General features: G+C 43.7%; 1 protein-coding gene across 1 annotated transcript in view; it reads right to left on the reverse strand.

The window, feature by feature from the left end:
• The window catches only part of RNF7 (ring finger protein 7), a 63,546-nt gene that overhangs the window by 11,790 nt on the left and 30,769 nt on the right, over positions 1 to 20,987 (reverse strand). Inside the window, exon 2 of the mRNA XM_069618283.1 lies at positions 13,981 to 14,028. Coding sequence (XP_069474384.1) covers positions 13,981 to 14,028 — 48 coding nt within the window. The remainder of the gene's footprint in view (positions 1 to 13,980; positions 14,029 to 20,987) is intronic.

A 20,987-nucleotide genomic window follows, 5' to 3' on the forward strand; every position in this document is an offset into this window, starting at 1 on the left:
GAACACCGGGGCCATTTTTACGAAATTGGCACCCATGGGTGCTTTTCTGTAGCTACGAACACAGCCCGCAGTAAAAACACACAATGTAGTAAAATGCAAACCACTGCCACCAGCCATTAATTGTAGAAAGGGTAACATAGGTTACATAAGAAACTAGAAAAAGGGGATACTAAGTAACCCCTCCAGCACCCTATACTAAGAGTGTGTGCTGGGTCTAGAAAGTTACAAAATGTAAGTAAAGTTAAATTCACTTCACTGCTCTTGGAAACAGTAGTTTCACTAAGAGAAGGTATTTAAACCTTTGGGAAATCTAAGAGACTTCCCTGTGCCACTGCACTGATGGTGGTGTGTGTCACAATGTAAAAGATGATGCCTATGGAGTTTGTCAGACTCCAAAGTTAAAAAAAAACACAGAAGACAAATAGAATTAAAAGTATAAAGTCCCAAAGTTCAGCAAAAGAGCTGGGGACTAGGTGGGAGGAATTTAGCACTAAACTGAAAATTCTCCCTAACAAAGCCAAACATCAGAGCTGGGGGTTCTGGCAGGTCCTCCACACGGGTGACAAGTTATGCAAAAGACGGACAAACATGCCTGTTGGGAGGGTCCAAAGATAGATAACTGGAATGGTAAGAAAGTTGTCAAGGCTCCAGATTGTCGTGCTGCCTCAGTGGAAGTAACTTTTTTTTTTAAGCCTGGTTTACTAATACATCCAAGGACAACTCTTGTGGACCACAGTTGCCATGGCTCCATACATCGTGCATCATCATCCCATATCATGGTAGCAGGAACGGGCCGGCTACTTCCCAGGCTACAGCCCTCGTCAGTTATAGGCAAGCTACAGAAATAGAACACCTGAATAACCCAGAACCCACAATGATGGTCCCTAAGCATGAATCAAACATGGTACAGCTGACTGACAAATGTACCTTTGATTATGGGATGCGTTGGGATGACACTTCTGCTGCCTTTCAGAAGGGTCTTAGGCAGGTTCATGCAAAGTGGTAGAGTAGACAAGTGACTAGGTTAGCCCTCTGGGGCACCTGCTGGTGCTAGGCAGTAACAGATGCTCAGTGAGAACTCCAGTAGAACAGCACCAGGATATCACGGCAGGAGAACCTAGTATGAAGCAAAATCAGCAACTTCGAATTGCTTGTTGCACGTGCGCAATAACAGCTGAAAATGGAGTCCTCCTCGAGTTAGTTTCTATGAGAGGAACAGATTTCCGGGACCAAGGGCATGTAAAAATATGCCAAAAAAGACTGATTAATTGCATTGCAACTCCTTGAAAATCTGAAAATGAATTGAAATCAATCCCAGTTACAGATGAGGGTAACAAACTACGTGCTAAGATTGATGAGTCATTAATTATGAGGATAATATTAAGCAACGGAAACAAAGGAAGTTCATCACGGATAAGCTAGACTATGAATCCGGCAGAGTATTCACATTTGCCAAGCGACGCAAGAGTACCAAACAGCAACCCCTAGTGCTGGAGCCCTTGGATGCTGGAGTCATCTCGTCTGAATCGGATGGTTTGAATTCAGAAAGTGAGGAGCCTATAGTAAGGCTGAATTTGTTTTTTAGAAGAAATACGACTCATGTGCCAAGATGGCAAAAATCAAAAACGTGGCAGGGGTCGTGCAAGGGGCAAGGGAAGAGGAAGAGGTTACAAAAGCAGCGGGAAGAAAACCCACCGAGGCCAGCATGGGAGACGGCTCAAAAGTCGATCAACAGGGCAGATTAACACGTTCTGTTGTCAAACAATGAAACCCACCATGAATAACTGTCAGATTATAAATCTCTCCTCCCAAAGCCTTACCAACTCCCAAATGGCACTTGTCTTTGGGTTTAAACTTTTGTCCTACCATCTCCTTTGATTATGTACAATCACTACTTGATTTTGATACATTTTTTCGAAAGATCATATTAAAAACTTTTTTTCCCCCCATGAATCCAGCCAAAAGCAGGCCATCCATATTACGCACAGGCTGTACTGATCTCTGCATTTCGGACAGTCCCTCATTGGTTAATCTGGCTTCTCTTGATGATAAACTCTTTTGATCCTTCCAACTTTGACTTTTCAGATTTTGACATTGATCCGAACTGAGATGTTCGAACCAAACTTAAATCGAAATCCAGATATAACCCACCCATTACGGATGGGGGTTGCATTGAAGCATTTCATGATCTGTGTGTCAGTGGCCTTCGAAAATTACGCAGAAGTTCTACGTTTCACCATAAACAAAACCTTACCCTGTCTCAACCTAAAGCTATGTGTGAGCTGGAAAGTTTATCCAACATAGTGATTAAACAAGCGGACAAGGGTTCTAACATTGCATTACAGGATCGCGCCAGCTATGTTGCAGAAGCAAATAGGCAACTTCGTGACCATTCATGTTACCTTGCTCTACCAACTAACCCTTTTTCTGAAATCCAGCTGAAATTGACTTCACTATGTACTAAGTGGTTGGAGAATGGTTTGCTCGATGAGGATTTATGTACATTTTTTGTTCCCTCTTGTTTTACCATACCCACAATTTATTTTCTTCCAAAGGCACATAAATCGTTAACACATCCACCTGGTAGACCCATTGTTACTTTATGTGGTTCTCTGTTAGAGCACTTGGCACAGTTTATAGATGAGACTCTGATTTTCTTTGTTTCAGTCTTACCATCTTATTTATGTGATACCAAGGATTTTTGCAACACATCAGTGATATTCTATGGGAAGAGGGTCTTATTTTGGCCACCTTAGATGTTGTTTCGTTACATACCTCCATTGATCATGACATTGGGATGAGGGCCTGTAAGCATTTTTTGGATTCACACTCTTTAGATGTATTTAGTCATACTACGATGATTTTGGAAATGTTAGTTATTTTTCTGTTTGACAAATAATGTTTTCTTGTTTGAGGGCTCTTTTTTCCGTCAAATGAGAGGCACTGCGATGGGCAGTACATTTGCGCCCTCGTATGCCAATCTCACGATGGGATGGTGGGAGGCTTCATTATTGTCTGATTTGATTTCTGCTCACTTCCCCACAAAGATCATTTCTTGGTGGAGGTATATTGACGATGTTTTTGTTATTTGGAAAGGCACTGAAAACAACTGGTTATCATTTGCTAAACACATCAATATTAACCGGGTTGATTTTTACAGAAGTGCATAGTGTGAATGAAATTGTGTACCTGGATGTCAACGTTAGTCTAGACATCTCGGGTATGCATACTTCTCTTTACAAAAAATCCTCAAATACCGGTTTACCTCTGCATGCCAGCAGCAGCCATCCACCAAGCTGCAAGAAAAGTATTCCGTATGGGGCGTTCATTCGTTACCGTCGCAATTGCACTGAGGTAGTGCAATTTGATAATTGTTGTGCTTTAGCAGCAGCAGATTTTCTAAAACAAGGGTATGCCAAAATTGTGATTGAAACTGCCTATAAGAAAGCACGTGCATTGTCAAGGGATGTATTGTTACACGGCAACAGACCCATTAAGTCTGTCTCCAATGACGATCCACGTCTTATCACCTATGACAAATCATCTGCTCAAGTGAGAAAAATCATCCAAAAACATTGGCGTGTTTTAAGGCTGGACAAGGACCTCCTTTCTTTGTTGCCTGCACGACCCACACTCACATACAAAAGAGCGTCATCTCTCAACGACAAACTTGTATCCAGTATCACCTTTACCCAGTGTTTCCCAGGTTGCTAATTGGCTTACTGCTCCCCCTCTGGGGTTTACAAAATGTTCTAAATGCAATGTTTGTGCACATGCTGTTATGCAGACATTTTTCATTCACCCTGTGACTTCCATTCATTATGACATTAAGCCTCTGATGACCTGTGACACATCATTTGTGTTTATGTTCTCTGCTGCCCCTGCCAGAAGTGGTATGTGGGTAGCACCCCATGCAAATTGAAGTTTAGAGTGTTGCAACACTTAAGGGTGATACAAAATTCGGACCCAGGCTATCCAACGGCCAAGCATTTTAAAGAGCAACATGATAATGACTTTTGTTTGCTCAGTTTCTTTGCAGTGGCACATGTAAGAACCCCAGAGGTGGTGACCGTGTCTTAAAATTACGGCAGCTCGAAACAAAATATATTTAGGATTTTGACACCAAGACCCCCAATGGTCACAACATTAACGAGGCATTATATACCTTTCTGGGAGTTTAAATTGGTCATCAGAGAGGATTTTTCTGTGTATTGATGTTTTTTCATCTTCATCTACAACTTCTACTTTTTGGTCTTTTTATGCACTGGGCATATGTTGTTGTTGTCGTCTATGGTAGGTTCTGCTTCATTATTAGTTTTTGCTCACTTTTTTCTGGCAGTCGGATTAGATCTTCGACTGCCAGTATGAGGGTTCAATTTTCCTATTATTTAACCTTTGTTTTTATACATTGGTTTGCTGTTTTGTTTCTCGGTCAATGTTTTTTTTTTGGATAGTTCATTGTCATTGTTTATGCTTTTTCTAACCATTAAGTGTTTTTCCCTTTGATTCGTTTCAATGTTATGCTCATCCATCTCACCTTGGCCCTTGGCACCAGCTATACTTTCAACTTCAAATGACAGATTTGTATGAACTTGCTGCTGCCAAGTCTTTGTACTTTGATTTTGGGCATGATCATTATTTTGTTTGCCGTAATTCTTTCCAGTCGCTGCATTGCATTTGCACTTTTTGAGCTACCAGATCTTTCTACTAGCTATGATAATTATCAATTACTATACTGTGATCAAGCATTTGTACTTTAGTTTTTGCTTCTTGCTGCTATTCCGACTGATGTATTTTATTCAGTCATCGATACGCACTTGCACTTTATTGTGATTATGCTGTTATTAACATTTTGCTAATATTCTGATGCTCCTAAGCATTTGCACTTTGCTTTTACTTTGTGCTGCTAATACTGTGATTGATGCATTTGGATGGAAATGCTGATACATCTATGCATTTTTTTATCATGCTGCTATCCAGCTTTTGCACTTTGCCAAATACTATGCTGCTATTAAGCATTAGCATTTTTACTTTTCTATATGCCGCTAGTATTGTGATCGATCTATTTTGTATTAATCGAAAACCCAGTACTAACCAGCCAAGTGGAAAAAAGTGAAGTAGACTTGAGCAGAGGCATGTGCATGTTGTATAGAACCGGTTTTCATCTCCTTGCTCAGAAGAAAGAAAATGACCCAAGAAACAATGGTTGGTGCATTGATTGGCGGGATTGTGCTTGTCAAACGGCTTCCGAATGGTTTATCAGATACTAGTAAGGCCATTCTATTTGTCTGTTGGGTGGCTGGGACTTAGGACTATCACAAACGCTCAAACTCAGTGTGCCTTTCACATTTTTATCTGATTTGAACCAGATAAAGCCAGCACCAAATGCTGGATTTGGAACACTGCATTCAAATCAGCATGCAAAATGTGTTGTACTTCTCCGATGACCTCCAAATAGAGTCTAATGTGTTGTCAGGGAGTTGTACATTGTAACACAGACACCCTAAATGCAACTGTGGGCAATAGGCAATTAACTGAAATTGTGCAAATAGTTACAAGAATGCAAATAATGACAAACGGAACCAAAGTGGTTCTGAAAAGCACAGTCCACTAAAGGCAAACACTGGATGCTAATTTGTATCAGTGCATTTGTCCCCTTTCATTCATAATTACAATCTGGCAGACCTGCAAATAAACAGTTTGCACAGGGGAGACTTTTCCCTCGCACTAAAAGAGCACATGGACTTTATGAGAACGATTTTCTTAGTTAATCTATCAACTGTAGCTGAAACACTACCTTGTACTTGGCACTAGACATTAAATATAAAATGGACACTTGCCCTTGAAATAGTAAAGGATTTGAGGAATTGAAGTCAGCACTCCAAATGCACCACACTCCGTTAATAAGCTCCAGAGAGGAGTTGTAAATTGTTAAATTATGTTGTTCATGGAGTGCGCATACACACTTGCACAAAAAAACAAATACCATAAGAAGAGGGGGGGGGGGGGCTTTGCCAAAGTATATATTTGTGCCATGTCCTGATTTGGAGGCACCCCAGGAAAATATGTGTTGCAATCATGGCACAAATGCAGGGATAAGCCTGCAACTAGTGATGAGCATGAACTGAATATTGTAAAGCACTGCCAGCTGGTGGCTCACGCCAGAAGCTGACGTGCACGAGTGGGGTGGTCTCCACATTGGTAAAAGTATGTGTTTAAGCAGTGTTTCTTGGTAATTAGGCTGTAATGGAGATTTAGGTTTACATGTTTTCACGTCCGCAGTGATCTACCAAAAATTCTTTGTCAGGGTGGAGCACGCTGCTCTTTTATGACAAGCACTGCCCTCTTATATCTCGGTTTGAGAAATTAGGTGTGTGTGTGCTCAAAGTTTTCCTTATTATACACCAAAATATATAATTAGCCCTCTTAATATATTAGGCAATGTGTTTATTACATAAACGGTATCTGAGCAAGCCCAATCACCAAAGCACAAAGTAAAATTTAAGTTACTTCTGCAGCACACGTCTATAATTTGAACACCACACAATGTTTGTTGGAATCAAGACAGTGCAGAAACTGCATGTTTTTGTTGTTGAAGCAGTCTACTCTTAGGGATTGTAAATCATTCACAAAAAACAACCATTTGGGAAAGAAATTATTCTAATCTACTTAAAATTAAAGAGTATTCAGTGTGGCCCTTTGATGCAGGAAATTGACTTGTCCGAGTCATGTTTTACAGCATTCTGTGGCCAACTTTATGTAGCACCTGGTTTCTCGGCCCTGGTCCGTGCAAGGGTGTGCTCTCCCTTTCCCCAGAGCAGAGATCGTTTCTATGAATACCACTCCCACTCCCACTCCCCCAGCCCACTGGGTAGGGAGGGGCGCTGCACCTGCCAAATAAAATTGCTGTAAACAGGAGATGGGCGACACCCGGAGTTCTTTGGTGATTAACAGACACCAGAGTGAACCTTATAGGGTTCCCAACGAGGACCCCTCTTTATTAAACATACCCGTTCTTAAAATCTATACCCTAGGATTCGCCTGGCGTGAGCTCCAACTAAGCGGGGACCACCTACGTCATCTCACCCTTCCGTTGAGGGGTTTCAGGGACCCTAAGGAAGCTTTCTGCAACCAATCCCCTTCCTAAACTCAGATACCACCCACATGGAGAGTGAGGCCAGAGGATGGCCTCTCTGGATGGTGGGCAGGCCTCCAACCTCTCCCACCACTTGACGCCAGGGAGGCACCCTCTATTTAAACTAATGGCCATTAATATATTTCAACTTAACAATTACCCTACTTAACACTCCCTCTAATTATTACTCCCTAACCCCCCCTACTTAACGGTTCATATACATCTATACACACACAAAACCCCATGTCACAATGGGGTGACTGCTGCAGACAGCCACCCCTTTACAGAACCTCCAAGTCTGTCCAATGTCCATGGCTGCTCCTGATGGCACTGGCTGATGAACTAGGCTGTGTCCGGTGAAAGTTTAGACTCAAAAGGGTCGAATGACAAAAGGGTCGAGTCAATTCGACCGGAAAGAAAAGGATCGATTTTTTTTTTTTAAATGCATCTTTTTTTTTGCTTTAGTATAGGAAAACAAAAGGTGTTTTTACACCAAAACAAAAATAATAAACATTTTTAAAAAATTCGACCCTTTTTTTCGGTCAAATTGACTCGACCCTTTTGTCATTCGACCCTTTTGAGCCGAAACTTGACCTATAACCAAACTAGGCCCTGCCCCACGGGTGGCCTCTTCTTCCAGGGTGGCCCTGTCCATCACAAGGGGCCACCGCACAACCCACATCCTTTATATTGTCTGGGTGGCCCCCTATGCACCTAGTGACCGCCCACACTCACCGCCATGACCCGTGCTCTTACTATTTTTGGGTGGGCCCCATTCGCTGGGGGGCCCACCCGAAGTTACTGCATGGCCCGGGCACCTTTAACAGAGCCGTCGGCGGCCCCATTGCTATGAAGAAGCCGCGGCGCTCACTGCCGAGCGGCAGGCCTCCACCTGGCCCGCCTACTCAGCAATGCATTGTGGAAACCCAGTGGGCGGGCTGCATCTTCACGCAAGCTGCTCCACTGGCCACCTTCCTTCACACAGACCGATCTTGCACTTCCTCACTGCCTCTTCTTCACCCGGCTGGGCGGCAAAGGCCCACCTTGGGCTTAGACCTTCACCGCTCACCCTCTGGGTGAGAGCTGGCTTCTCAGCATTCCCTGCCAGGCTGCTCCTGACATACGCAGTCCGGGAGGATTTTTCCCCCAATGACATGCCCGCCTCGCTGGCCCCAAAGCAGGCCTTTGGGGGCATGGTCCCCACACGAGGTCCTGGCCAGGTTATTCTTTACAGTCCCAGGCAGCTAACGCCACGCTGCCCGGGCCTTAAATGTCTTTGGGGCCCCGTCCAGTCAGGCCCCTGGCATAGCAGCTTGGTCCCCAGCACAGTCCCTGCAGGGGCTCCCCATTGCGCCACCCAGTGCTTTACAAAAGGATTAAGGCCCCAGGAGGCCGCTCAAGGCAGCGACCCCCTAAGGGTCTTTCTTCTCCCTCTCGTAACTGTCTCTCCAACTGTCTTCCTCTTTTAAATCTTTCCAAATTATTTTCTCTCCACTGCCCAGCCCATTCTTGGGCAGAGGAGTTATTTTCTATTGTTCTGTCGTTAAAATTACATCCAGCCCCACGGTGGGCTGGATGGATTCTTCCAAAACACACACACAAGATAAACACAAACACACACACGCTACACTTTTAATAAAACCTTTTATTATTATTGCACTGGTGTCAGTGTCTTTCTTTCCTATGTGTTCCCTCAGAGGGCCAGCATGTAGCCCAACTAGCCAGGCCCTGTGGGGCCTTGTGCTACATTTTGCTTTAAGGTTAATCGGGGTAAAAAGAAATCTTTGTGCAGTTTTCCTGTATAAGGTGAGAAAACAAGCATGGGCATTGCTGGGAGCTATTTAGCCCCTGCTTGTAGACAGCCAAGTTAGCTTTGACTCCTGAGGCCAACTAGTGCCATACACACATACCTACTGACATTAACTAAATGTGTTTAGAAATATAAATAAAAGAGCATTAGGACACATGTAGCAGACATTTCAGCATAATGCATCAGATACAATAGAAAAAAGTTAAGAGTTTTCATTTCATGTGAAAGTTAGATGTGCTGCATGGTATGTACTAGCTCCTCCTTTCCAAGATATAGCATCTGCCTATTTGCCGATTACTGACACCCAGGATGAGCAGCTCTTGTTTAAACAGTTAAAAACTTTATTTTAGCATCTGTGGGTACACACCAACATTATCAGCACATAGATTAGTAACTTTATATCATGCAGGTGTCTTGCATTATTTCTTCTACAGAGTTCAAACAATACAACTTGACACACAGGGTAGCATTTCAAATAGCAGCTTCAGCATAAGCGTCCACAGTGCACATATAGGCTCGAGATCCCTCCCATATATCCTTAGGACACAGCATATTGGAATAGTGGAGATATAAGTCTCTTCACTTTCATTTGAATAGGTAAATTCATTCATTGGAGACAGAAAGAGGACTAGTCAAACATCCATTTGGGCTTGGAGTTTGAATGTGAATACAGCCCACTAATCACAGAGGTACTGCTTCACGAACACTTACCGCAGCAGATGCGTATGACGATACCCCACGGACTTCGAGAACACTTCTCCCGTGTCCTAAAGAAGGCCACCCCTACCAAAAGCTTCAAGAAATAGCTACACTTGGCCGAAACATTATAGTGTCGACTTTCCCGTTATGATGTTCTGTATTATATGTTACATTGTTTGATACTCCAGTGTTTGCATTTTCCCCTGGAGAGCACACGTTCATTTGTAAACATTGGGTCACTAATGACAGAACATGTGCAATGTTGTTGAGTCTAATCCTTTGGATTGAATTGATTGGATGGTAAACAGTGGTATTACCACATTGTCAATATTGTAAGAAATGTCAGTTTGTTTGGGTCCGTCTTGTGAAATGCATAAAGAATGAAATAATTATTGTACACAATAAATAAGTGACCACTTCTTTGGTTGTTTCAACAGATGTAGTACAGTTATTTAATCTACGAGGGTGTGATAGTACAACATAGAACCATATGTGTGATCTCTCACCCTGATAATTTGTTAAATATTATTAAGTACCCTCTTGGGCATATCAGGGCCTAGCCAGGCGCCCTTTTTGTTCCTTTGTGTAGGGAAACACACAATGGTCACAACTAAAGTGTTTAATTAGCATCAAAATAGTAAAATGGTATTAAAAAGCAGTAACACGGAAATAGCAAAATTTGATTTAGTGGCCGGAATGGTTTCCATGTTGAAGATGGCAGAGCAATGCAGCAAAAAAAGAAGAATATTCACCAGATTACCCATCAAAATATCAACCAAACAAGGGATTTATACCACCAAGCATCCCAGGTATTGCCATTCCATCAAAGGTGGGCTCCTCTCTGCAGAACGGGTTCCTTTGGAGCTTTGTCACCATCCAACAAAAATGGTGCTAATCAACTAAAGCATCAAGGCAGAAGAACCCCAAACGGGGGAATGCTTCGATTACTTACCAGTACTTTATTACTACTACTCTTCCTAGTCACAATGAACACTCATGAAGGCAGTCTGCCCCCCCCCCCAAGATGTGCTGTCTGCTGCGCATACTGGCCACCAACTGAACCAATTGTGCACCAGGCTCCTTGAAGACCAGTAGCCCCATGCGCACTGCCTCAGGACCTACCGCGTACTTAGGGACTGTATCTGCATGCCTTCAGTTCTTTGCCTCCTTGCACTTACTTACAGCCGGCCACCCCGGAAGCACTTCTTGAGCTCTGCACACTGCACTCTCCCCCTCTTCCCTCTAGCATGTGTCCTCTTCCCAGCACTCCCTGAATGACACAACACCTAGCAAGATTGTTCGTTTTGTCCTCCCTTGTCTTGTCTTGCCTAGAAATACTTGTGTACAGGCGCGTGCGTTATAAATGACATGTCATATACCATTTAAGCAGAATCAGTAATCATCTGGGATAGTGGCAAAGACTCTGGAAAAGATGGGGAAAATGTGCTTCTTGAGAACCAAGCAGCCTCTCTACAGAGTCCCGAAGGGACGTGCACCATCTACTGTCCTAGGAGTGGGCAGGCTTCTCAGTCAACCTCCCCAGGCAGGGCTAGAAGGGGCAGAACCATTAAGGAGTATCCAGGGTTTTGGCCACTAGGAATACTATTATTATTATAATAGGTGTCCTTGACTCAGACTAAGGCGGCTGAGACCCTAATGGGGACTTCTGGGAACCGAGCTAATAGATAGAGGGAAAGGCCTGCCATTCAGAAGAAAAGGACATCTGGAAAAACAAAGCTCCTGCCCTTCGGTATACTGGCCAGCTGAGAAGACCAGAAGGCCACCTCCTTCCTTGCTCTACTGTGACACGGGCCTAGCAGAGAATGCCAGACCTGATGCTTGCTGTAGTGAGAATAGGACAGTGCAAGCTCAGCAGGCCCATACCCCCCTAACAAACTTGACTGGAAGGTTAGCAATAAGAACAGAACATCATGGGAATTGCTAACACTCTTAGCCCCGGGGGGAGGGGCAGGTTGGTGGTGGTGTTGGGCGGTACACCTCCAAGAGGTAATATGTATAGAGATTTAGGAATTGGGTGAAGGCAGACTGTTAGGAAAGATTTCTTAATTGTGGGTAATTTTCCTTCCATGTGGCAACCCCTAAAGTTTTTGCTGTTGTTTTCACCAGGATCTAGACTTTGCCAGAGAAGTGCAGCCTTCTGCCGCACTCCTCTGGGCTTTCGCTCCATTCTTACGGGGAAACTGACATGCCCTTAAGACAGTCAGTAACGGGAAACATTGTTTTCCGTAGTTTCTTTATCGTGTTGCAGCTTTCGCGCAACATGGCACAAGAGGGCACTGTAAGCTAAGTTACTGCTCTCTTGGGTCTCTAGTCTTCTACAGGCCCTAGATACTCTCTATGGATTGTTAATGAACGGTGCAAGTGAATCACGGACGGGACACGTGGCAGCGATCGTTTCTTTGTGTTTTTGAGCTCCTTTTGGCGTGTAAGTGCGTTTCTCGCGCTTAGCCCAAAATGGTGGTCTGGCTCCCAAAATGGCCAGACCACAAGGCTCTTTGTCCTGTCCGCTGACCGTCTTGCCCCCTTCACCTTCCCCAGGTCGAGCCAACCCGGTGCCTTCCTTATTTGGGCATGTACTGTCCCGCGAAACACAGATGCTTTCGAGGGCTTCTACAGGCCTGGTGTGTGCCTCCAGGACGTGGGCTGGGATGTCTGGTCCCAATACACATCCTGGGTGCCAGAGAGTCTAGTATGTCGTGAATGCCTGGGACCACCGTGCTCCGTGATAGGTCCACGTATGGTGCAAGTGTTTTGTGAGCATCTCCCATTGGGTCCCCTCCGTTTTGGCGCGAAGGGAACCGTAGATAAGAGGAGGCTGGAAACACCACTACCATGTCGATCTCCTGAGTTCTCACGAACAAAGGAATACAGGAGCCAAGTATCCTGCAACTACGAGGCTGAACCGAGGAATCGCTGGTGACCCGCTAAAGGACTGCTCCTCTGCACTGCTGTCGCCTTGTGAAACCCTTTCTACCTCCGATCGAACGAGAAGGCCTGTACTGGTACTTCGACCCCTTAGAATAGTGGGAACAACTATTCTCGGCATCTTCACCATCTCCTTCACGTAAGCCTTCGGAAGTGTCTCTGGGCCATCCAGTTGACTGACCAGCCTACCCAGGAGTCGTGCTCTGTAACCGCCGTCAGGTTGTGTTGTATTACGAGTCCTTGCCACTCTCACACGATTCGTACACTTGGCCTTCCCAGGTATAAAGTGAGCAGTGTACATTGGGCTGGAATACACAAAGCCGCTCTGTTGCCCTGCTGTGGTAACAAACTGTGCGGGTTTACTGCGTTTGGGACATCCTCAACTCTAACTTCTGCTGCCGCGGAATCTACACGACACCGAGACGTCCCCTGCTCGTATCTGAACCTGCCAGCACTGAAACTGACGCGGAGAGGCCTAGGTCTGCCTGCATCGGGGACCGGTGAGTAGCATCGCTAGGAACTGGTCGCCCTCCTGCAGTAGCACGTAGCTTTTCCCCGCTGTGTCAAACAGCACGCCATTCCGTACTCACGCTCTGCTTCTGCCCACAGTGGAGGCTGCGCTTGAGTCGCGGAGCTCTGTTCATCTTCATTTGTTCACCGAACTCAACTGCCTGATTCCCTCGAGGAGACTCCCCTTTGCCCGTTGGCACCCGCGTGTGCAGGTACTTTTGAGCACAAGGCTCCACTCTTCGTAGGGCTCGGACTTCCTTCTAGTTAGGTGCCTCTGAAGGCGGACTGGGTCTAACTATTATTCGCACTGCCTGTTTTCCTCCCGATCTAGGTGGTCTGCACATTTCGTGAATCTAACTCGTTAGACTTGTTGGTAATTATATATATATATATATATATATATATATATATATAGGTATTTGATTGTGATGTGTTGGTTTACTTGAGTTTTATTGTGATTTCTCGCTACGGTCAATGTTACAAAGGCCTTCTAATAAATGTGTCTATATTTTTAATATAACACCTGCTTGGAGTAATTTGTAAGTGTCCTTGCTTTGTGTGCTCATTGCAGGCTGTTAGTCTTCCTCACCCCACTTGAGACCTAGTCTTGACCGCCGAGATCGCTACCTTGATTAGTCTGGCTTGTCCAGAGGTTACCCTGTTCCAAGAAACTAGGCTGGCCTTCTGAACCTCTGCCCCTCCAGGACAGAGTTCAGAAATCCATCTTAACACAGACTACCATCATAAAAGTGATATGGGACGGGTTAGAGTGGACATGGGAACAACTAAACAAGCTTTGCTTTTAAATGACACAAATAATGTTGCCAACCTAATAGAAGTATAAAACACATTATTGATGCAAGTACATTCACAGACCTACCAACGCAATCTTCTTGCTTGTTTTCAGCCTGACATCGTAGGCAAGCATCTAAAAGAAAAAGTATGGAAAGAATTCAGGCCACTGATGCATACATCACTAATTATACCATTGGGCACTTCTAAAATACCCCCTCTTTAGTGTTAACTTTTTTTTATTTTAGAAATTAACTGTGGCCAACTGTTTTCATAAAAAGCGGTAAAGGGAAATTCAACAAAAAAGGACTTTGGCTTTTTACTTTCTTGTAGAAACATTGCAACAATCATATGTGCAAAAATATATAAAACGCATGTAAAAATGCCATTTAGATTCAAATGAAAAAACATTGCAACAAAACAGCATTAAGTAGGGACATAGATGCCCCCTTGTCCTTCTCACTAGGCCAGCAAGAGAAATACAGGAGCATGAAGACTTAAAGATATCATCTCTTTGCCATGCATCACTTTGAGGCAATAAAATATGCGAACAAGGGAGACAGGGGTTAATCAATTATTTGTATGCAAGTTTATCTGGTTTAAGTTTTAACCTTCACACATTTCAGAGCACGTTTAAATAAACATGCAATAACATCCACAAAATACCCTATATAATTATAAAAAGAGAAAACCCTCAGAATAATCAGTCCTCTCATGCATTATTAGGTCCACTATCAAAGTAGTACACGCTTGTAAGGATGTAGATGCTAGCCCATAGTTAATAGTTCATTATAAATAAATTCCTCAAATTTAGTTTTATACCACAAAACTTGCTATGGTTCCCGAAGGAGGATTTCAATGCGTACTAAAATCTCAGATGGTTACTTCTTCTACAGAAAACCAGACGTAACCGAGAGACAAAGAAAGACATTCAACCATGGCAAGTGGAATGTGGGTAGCTTTCAGTTAAAACTCGACTCCAATGGTTTTAGGGGAGTTAATCGTGAAGCTTCCAATATTTAAAATGTATCTTTTTACTGAGTATACATTGATCAGATTTTGTCAAAGAAAGTGCTGTGAATAACTATATACTTTTTAAGATGGATAAAGTATTGCTTAAAATATTATTGCATCCACATTAATTTTCGATACCCAACGTCTAGAGAAAACACACAATACTGGCGTCCTTACTGAGAGGGAGAAAGGCACTGAACAAAATACAAAGAGGTCTACATATGTGAAAAGTGCTTTATGTTTTCTATTTATTAGATAATACCGGGATGAAGTAATACTAAGAAACTGCCAAACATCCTTTCCAGAATAAAATACATACAGTAAATCATATCTCTAGTTATATAGGGGGCACAGAGCAAGATGACCGCATGACGCCTGAGCTCTGTGCTATCCCTGAAAGAGGGGATGGCGCCACAGATCACCTGGTGAGGGTGCTGAAAGACGCATCGGCAGGTGATCAACTGTATTTGGTGAAGGACGGCGGAGCAAGGAGACTGAAAGCAACCCCGAATCCAGAGATATTCAGCTGGGAAAGCAGGGGCACAGACGAGACAAGGTGCCTGGAAAGCAGTGGAAGAGGCCATTAGAAAGCCTCAGCCATGAGGAGAGCTGGGGCATTCAGGCATGGGAAGAGGACTCCAGAAAAATAGAGAGTGAAGCAAGAGGGGGCGAACCCCAAGCCTGTGACCTGGGCCCACGGCATAGATCAGTGTGGATGACATGAAAACAAACCTAATTTAAGACAGTTTTTCTCATCCCATGCAGCCTGTAGCCAGTGAAATAATGGCAAATGTAGAGGACAGCTGTTTTCACATCGCATGCAGGCCTGCAGCCATTGATAGCCGAAGAATGGTCGTCCAACATACAGCACACGTTTTACACAGACGGTTAGTGTGCACGCTTGCTGGAAGAATATTTCTCGGCAACAATGGATTTGGGGTGCAGGGGTGCACAGCTACTTATGATTTATAAATAATGTATATCGAACTTTCAGATATATATATCTCTTCTTGAATGTAATGAGATTTGCTGTTTCAGGTGCAAACGGGCAAACATCACAAGGCCACTCGGGCCATAATTGTCAAGAAACAGCACTGTGTATTTCTACCCAGTAGGCCCAAATGCACTCCTAATGGAACAAAGTCCCAATATCCGTTCAATAATACTTTGGTAAACTTTAGCCTGTAAGGGCTTGAATTTGTAGCTATACATTCATAGGTAATCAGGTTAGATACAAATGGACACTAGCCATGTTCCTTCCCTCTGGCTGCACACCGCCTTTAGCAAGCAGGGACAGCTGAATCTCAATTTATAGCTGGCTTTATTTACAGCCGATAGGCACACCATCTATCACATCGCTAGCATTAATATTGGCAGACATTACGGGAACACAGGGTGATGCTGCCGCCATGAACTTAGGCTTTTCCATAGCATCCAATAATTATCAAATGGTTGAGAGCATAATTCAACCCTTATTGAAAGGAGAGCCTGCAAAGTTAGAGGTTCATAGAAACATTTCCCAGTTAAATGAGCAAGAAAAAAAGGCAGCAATTTGGGGATATAATGACATCCACTTACCAATTGATAAGCAGGAGGGATCACTTAGGCAGGAGACCTGCAGGGGCACAGAAAAAGGCTAACAAGGACAGTAAGCCAGCCAAGGAGAGACACCACGAAGGGAAACCCTCATAGGGACGGGCATCGTTTCAAGGTACAAAGGGTGGTAAAACGACAGCTTTCGCCAATAGAGGAAGAAAAATACCCAGAGCATGAGCCAAAGAATGGGAAAGAGCAGGAGATAGGGATGCCCCGCAGTGGCAACGCACTGACAGGGGTAGACCATCTTGGGGTAAGCCTAGGGGGCAGTCCCATTTTAGACCAACACACTATGATTTCAGAGACAGAAAACACATGAAAAGTATACAAAAGTATGGCCATGATGAGGGTTCCTCTCCTCACAGGCAAGGACGCCAGACCGTTCTAAAACTGAGGGGGAAGGATGTGAAAGTTGAGAACACACACATGGCAGCCCTACAAGTTTGACAGAATGCAGAATCCACACACTCATCAAATCATTCCTAAGACTAAGCGACACAATGTTTGGATAGAGGTCCTGTTAGACTCTGGGTCTGATATTTCCACATTTGAATGCAGCCACAAGGCACTGTTTGAGCATACAAAGGCACACAGAAATGCACAACTACACCCACTCCGCAGACATTAGCAAATAATGAAGTGTATTTTGTAACCATTCAGCTGGAAGGTGAACATCCCAAAGAGATTAAAGCACTGTTTTGGCCACAGCTACATATCCAATGTAAAGGACCATTTTATGTGCGACAAGTACCAAGAGTTGAAGAAGTAGTGATGTCGGCCTTTTCAAAGGGGAACTAGTGCAAAAATGTGCACGAAACTAGGCAGCACTGGCACCGTTAATAAATCATGTAGGGCATGATCTGGAATGCCCAGCGCATGTGATTCCAGTACCAAAACCACTCCCACCACAGAGGCCGTATCCAGTCAAGCCAAAAGCAATTGCCTACATGCAAACCATAGTGGACCACCTAATGCACCAGGGGGTAATTATAAAGCAAGCAAGCCCACATAACAGTCCGGCGTTCCCCGGTTTAAAACCCAATGGTACTTATTTTATTGTGGATTTTAGAATTTTGAATGCACATTGTAAGACAGAGGAAGTCCTAAACCAACATCGTTCTGGAATTCTAGCCAATTTACACAGATGCAAATATAAAACAAACCTTGATCTAGACAATGGGTATTCCACACAACATTTAAATGTAGAAAGCCAGATATACACTGCATTCACTTTTAAGGGAACGCAAAGGTCAATTCACTGGAATAATGCAGGGGTACAAGAATTCAAACAGCACATTCTCAAGTAGAATTTAGAGCTTGCTCGCAGACGTTCCTAACTGTTGGCAATATGCAGATGATATTTACATCAGCCATACGAATATCAATGAACACTTGCAACAAGTAGACCTATACATTCACACATTGGTTGCAAAGAGGTACCTGATTAACTTCAAGAAAACAAAAACAGCTCATTGTGAGGTTACCTTCTTAGGATTCACTCTTATCTTTCAGATGAGGGCAAAGGCTTGTCAGCAGATTTTCTTGAGAAGTTTGCCCTGTTACGTCCACCTAACACACTTAGGCAAATGCAGGCGATTTTAGGGCTTTTTAAATAATGGCAGATCCTGTGTGTCTAATTTTGCTAGTGAAACCATTGTATGCTTTCATAAAACCAAATTTCAAAGCGGACCACTGGTTGCCAGAGCGCACACACATTCTGCACCATGTGTACTCATTAATGACTCAGACTGGTCCTTTGCAAGACAGAAATACAGAAAATACTTAGAAATAAACCTGTTGTGGGAGATTATGCTTTCACATACACAGTTTGCAATCTAGTGGAGACTAAACCAATTGCATACAAGTCACATGTATTCCACACCTGAATTAAAATTTACACATGAGAAAAAAATTCAGTCTTCAGTTCAGATGATCATTCAAAAGAAATAGGCATTGGCGGCAAATACAACTATACACAAATACACTTTTAGCTTAACTTGAGGCAGCCACAAAAGCTAGCGTGCCCAATGCAAAGGCGTTACACCTACTAGATGGATTCAATGGTCAGCATGTCAACATGCCCCAGATGTAAAGTATCAGTATAAAGCAGAATTGTAAAGAATGAGTGGATTGACTTGGACAATGGATACAGAACCAGACACCTCACTTCCTGACATACCATGGTTTAATTTTTCTAAATAATTTGCTGTGATGGCTCCGCCATACCGGCTACTGGGACATGTTCCAAATATGCTGCTGCATGTACAGCAGTGGTAGGATATTTTACACCCAAAGAAGCATTTATACATACTGATATTGCAACAAAGCATCTGGGATAAATGTGTGCCCAGACTGCTGAATTGCATGTATTGCTGCTTGCATTGCATTAAGCTGACTCAGGGAAGCCCACACTAGTAGCCTCCGATTTTGATTACATTGTCAGGGCTTTTAACATTGATTTGCTTTGGCGGATCCAAAATGACTTTAGAGACATTGCTTCCAGGAAACTCTGGAAACAAGTTTGGGACCTTAAACAGACTTACCCTTTGCTATGGGTGCATTGGCAGATAAATATGCCAAAGAGCACGCAGTGAGTAAATTGATAGCAGCCATAACTCACTCAGCAACTACAATGGATGAGGAAATAAAAGAAGCTTGTTAATGTATTATACCAAGGCCAAAAGGCTTCCCAAGTAATTACATTTATGACATTGAGAATAATAAAACAGTAGTCACAATTCCAATGAAAAAAGGCGATCCTATTCAAAGATTAATCCCTAATAGAGCAGACAGGCAAAAGCTAATTGCAGTCACACATGCTGTACTTGCATCTACCCATTTTGGGGTTACTGCAACTGCACAGCTACTCCTTGACTGGTATTGGGGGTCAGGATTAAGGAAACAGGTTAAGGTATACATAGCAAACTGTGACACATGTCTGAAGACAACTGTGGACCACAGCAAAACACCTAGAGAGTATCCTTTAAGAAAGCAACCTCGCCTTTTGAGATGCAATATCTGGATCATAAAGGCCCACTACTAGCAATAAATAAGTACAACTATATCCTAGTAATAGTGGATTCTTGCACTAGGTTCACCTGGATGATTCCTCAAAAGAGAGCAGACTGTAAATCCGTCATACAGGCACTCCCGGGTGTAGCAGCCTTGACAGCAACTCAAACGCTTCATGCCGATAATGGTCCAGCGTTTGCAGGGAGGGCCCAGAGCTGCACTTTCATAGACCTGTATTATCCAGAGATGAAATGGCCTTATAGGAAGGGCAAACCACTCAATGTTGTGCCCGACTAAATCCATCCTTTCAGTGGGGGGGGGGGGGGGTAACTAGGTAGACCATCCATGTGCATCTAGTTAGCAGAAGTTTAAATAAGTTACCACGCCAGTCTCTATGCAACGGTAAGACTCCACTTGAACTCGGAGAAAGGTTTATGCCTGCTCTGCACACTCTCCCCAGATTCCTCTCTAGGCAAGAGCAACTGCTGGCAACAACGCTGCTGAGGGAATCCCTCCAGGTGGAAGCTGCTGAGGCCAGTCCTGAGACCACTCTCAAAGCAGGCGATTGGGTCCTGCCGAAGATCCATGATAAGACTCCATTTGGCCTGTCGTACAGACCAGCAGTGCAAGTAGTCAGAGTGAAAGGGTCCAGAACTGCTGTCTTGCCAGCAATGCCACCGAAAAGAGACAAGTTTCTGTGGATCACCTGAAACCGCTCCTGATGGTTACTGCAATGTTTCCATGCAATCCTCCGCTTCCAGTTGAGGAACCTGCAGAAGAAGAAGAGATAGAGATCCGACAAATGACGACGATTGCCGTTCAAGATGAGGAAGAAAATGACACTCTTGACTACACCACCACAATTCTGGGAAGTACTGAAGGCCTGCCAATTTGGAAACAGAAAGCCTTTCTAGATGCTAAAGTAATGAAAGAATTCTTTTGGACAAACTTTCTGAAACAGTGTTACATAATGCTGGCAGTATATTTCCTTCTAGTGTGGCTGAGCCTCACTATGTTTCTCATCTCACTCAGGCATTTTTTGAGCAAGTTGCCACTCCAACTTCAAGCAAAGAAGTGTTCTAAAGCCTTTAAGTTCTTCACACAATAGAGAAAAGAGAGCTCCAAGAGCCAGGAAATCCAGCCTCAATACAAATGTTTGCTCTAACCATGTGTGGATGCCATCGTTTAAGACATTTAATGGCCCAGCCAAGCAGCTGCAAGTTCACACTTTTTCTGTGATTGATGAATCCATACTGTTTGCACCCAATAATCCTGTGTCCAGAACATATGGAGAACTGTTAAGACTAGGCTCCAGACATTTGCGCATTGTGTTATTTGATGTTTTTGATGATGTTGAGGATCTCCATGAAATGGGGTCCCATGTGTGTTATGTGCGATATTACAATGCCTTTTTTACTTGTGAAGCGTGATCCCATCATGTGGCCCAAATAAGCTTTCTGGGAACACTGTGAA

Source organism: Ambystoma mexicanum, chromosome 10 (assembly GCF_040938575.1).
Source record: "Ambystoma mexicanum isolate Mex_15411 chromosome 10, UKY_AmexF1_1, whole genome shotgun sequence".
NCBI lineage: Eukaryota > Metazoa > Chordata > Amphibia > Caudata > Ambystomatidae > Ambystoma > Ambystoma mexicanum.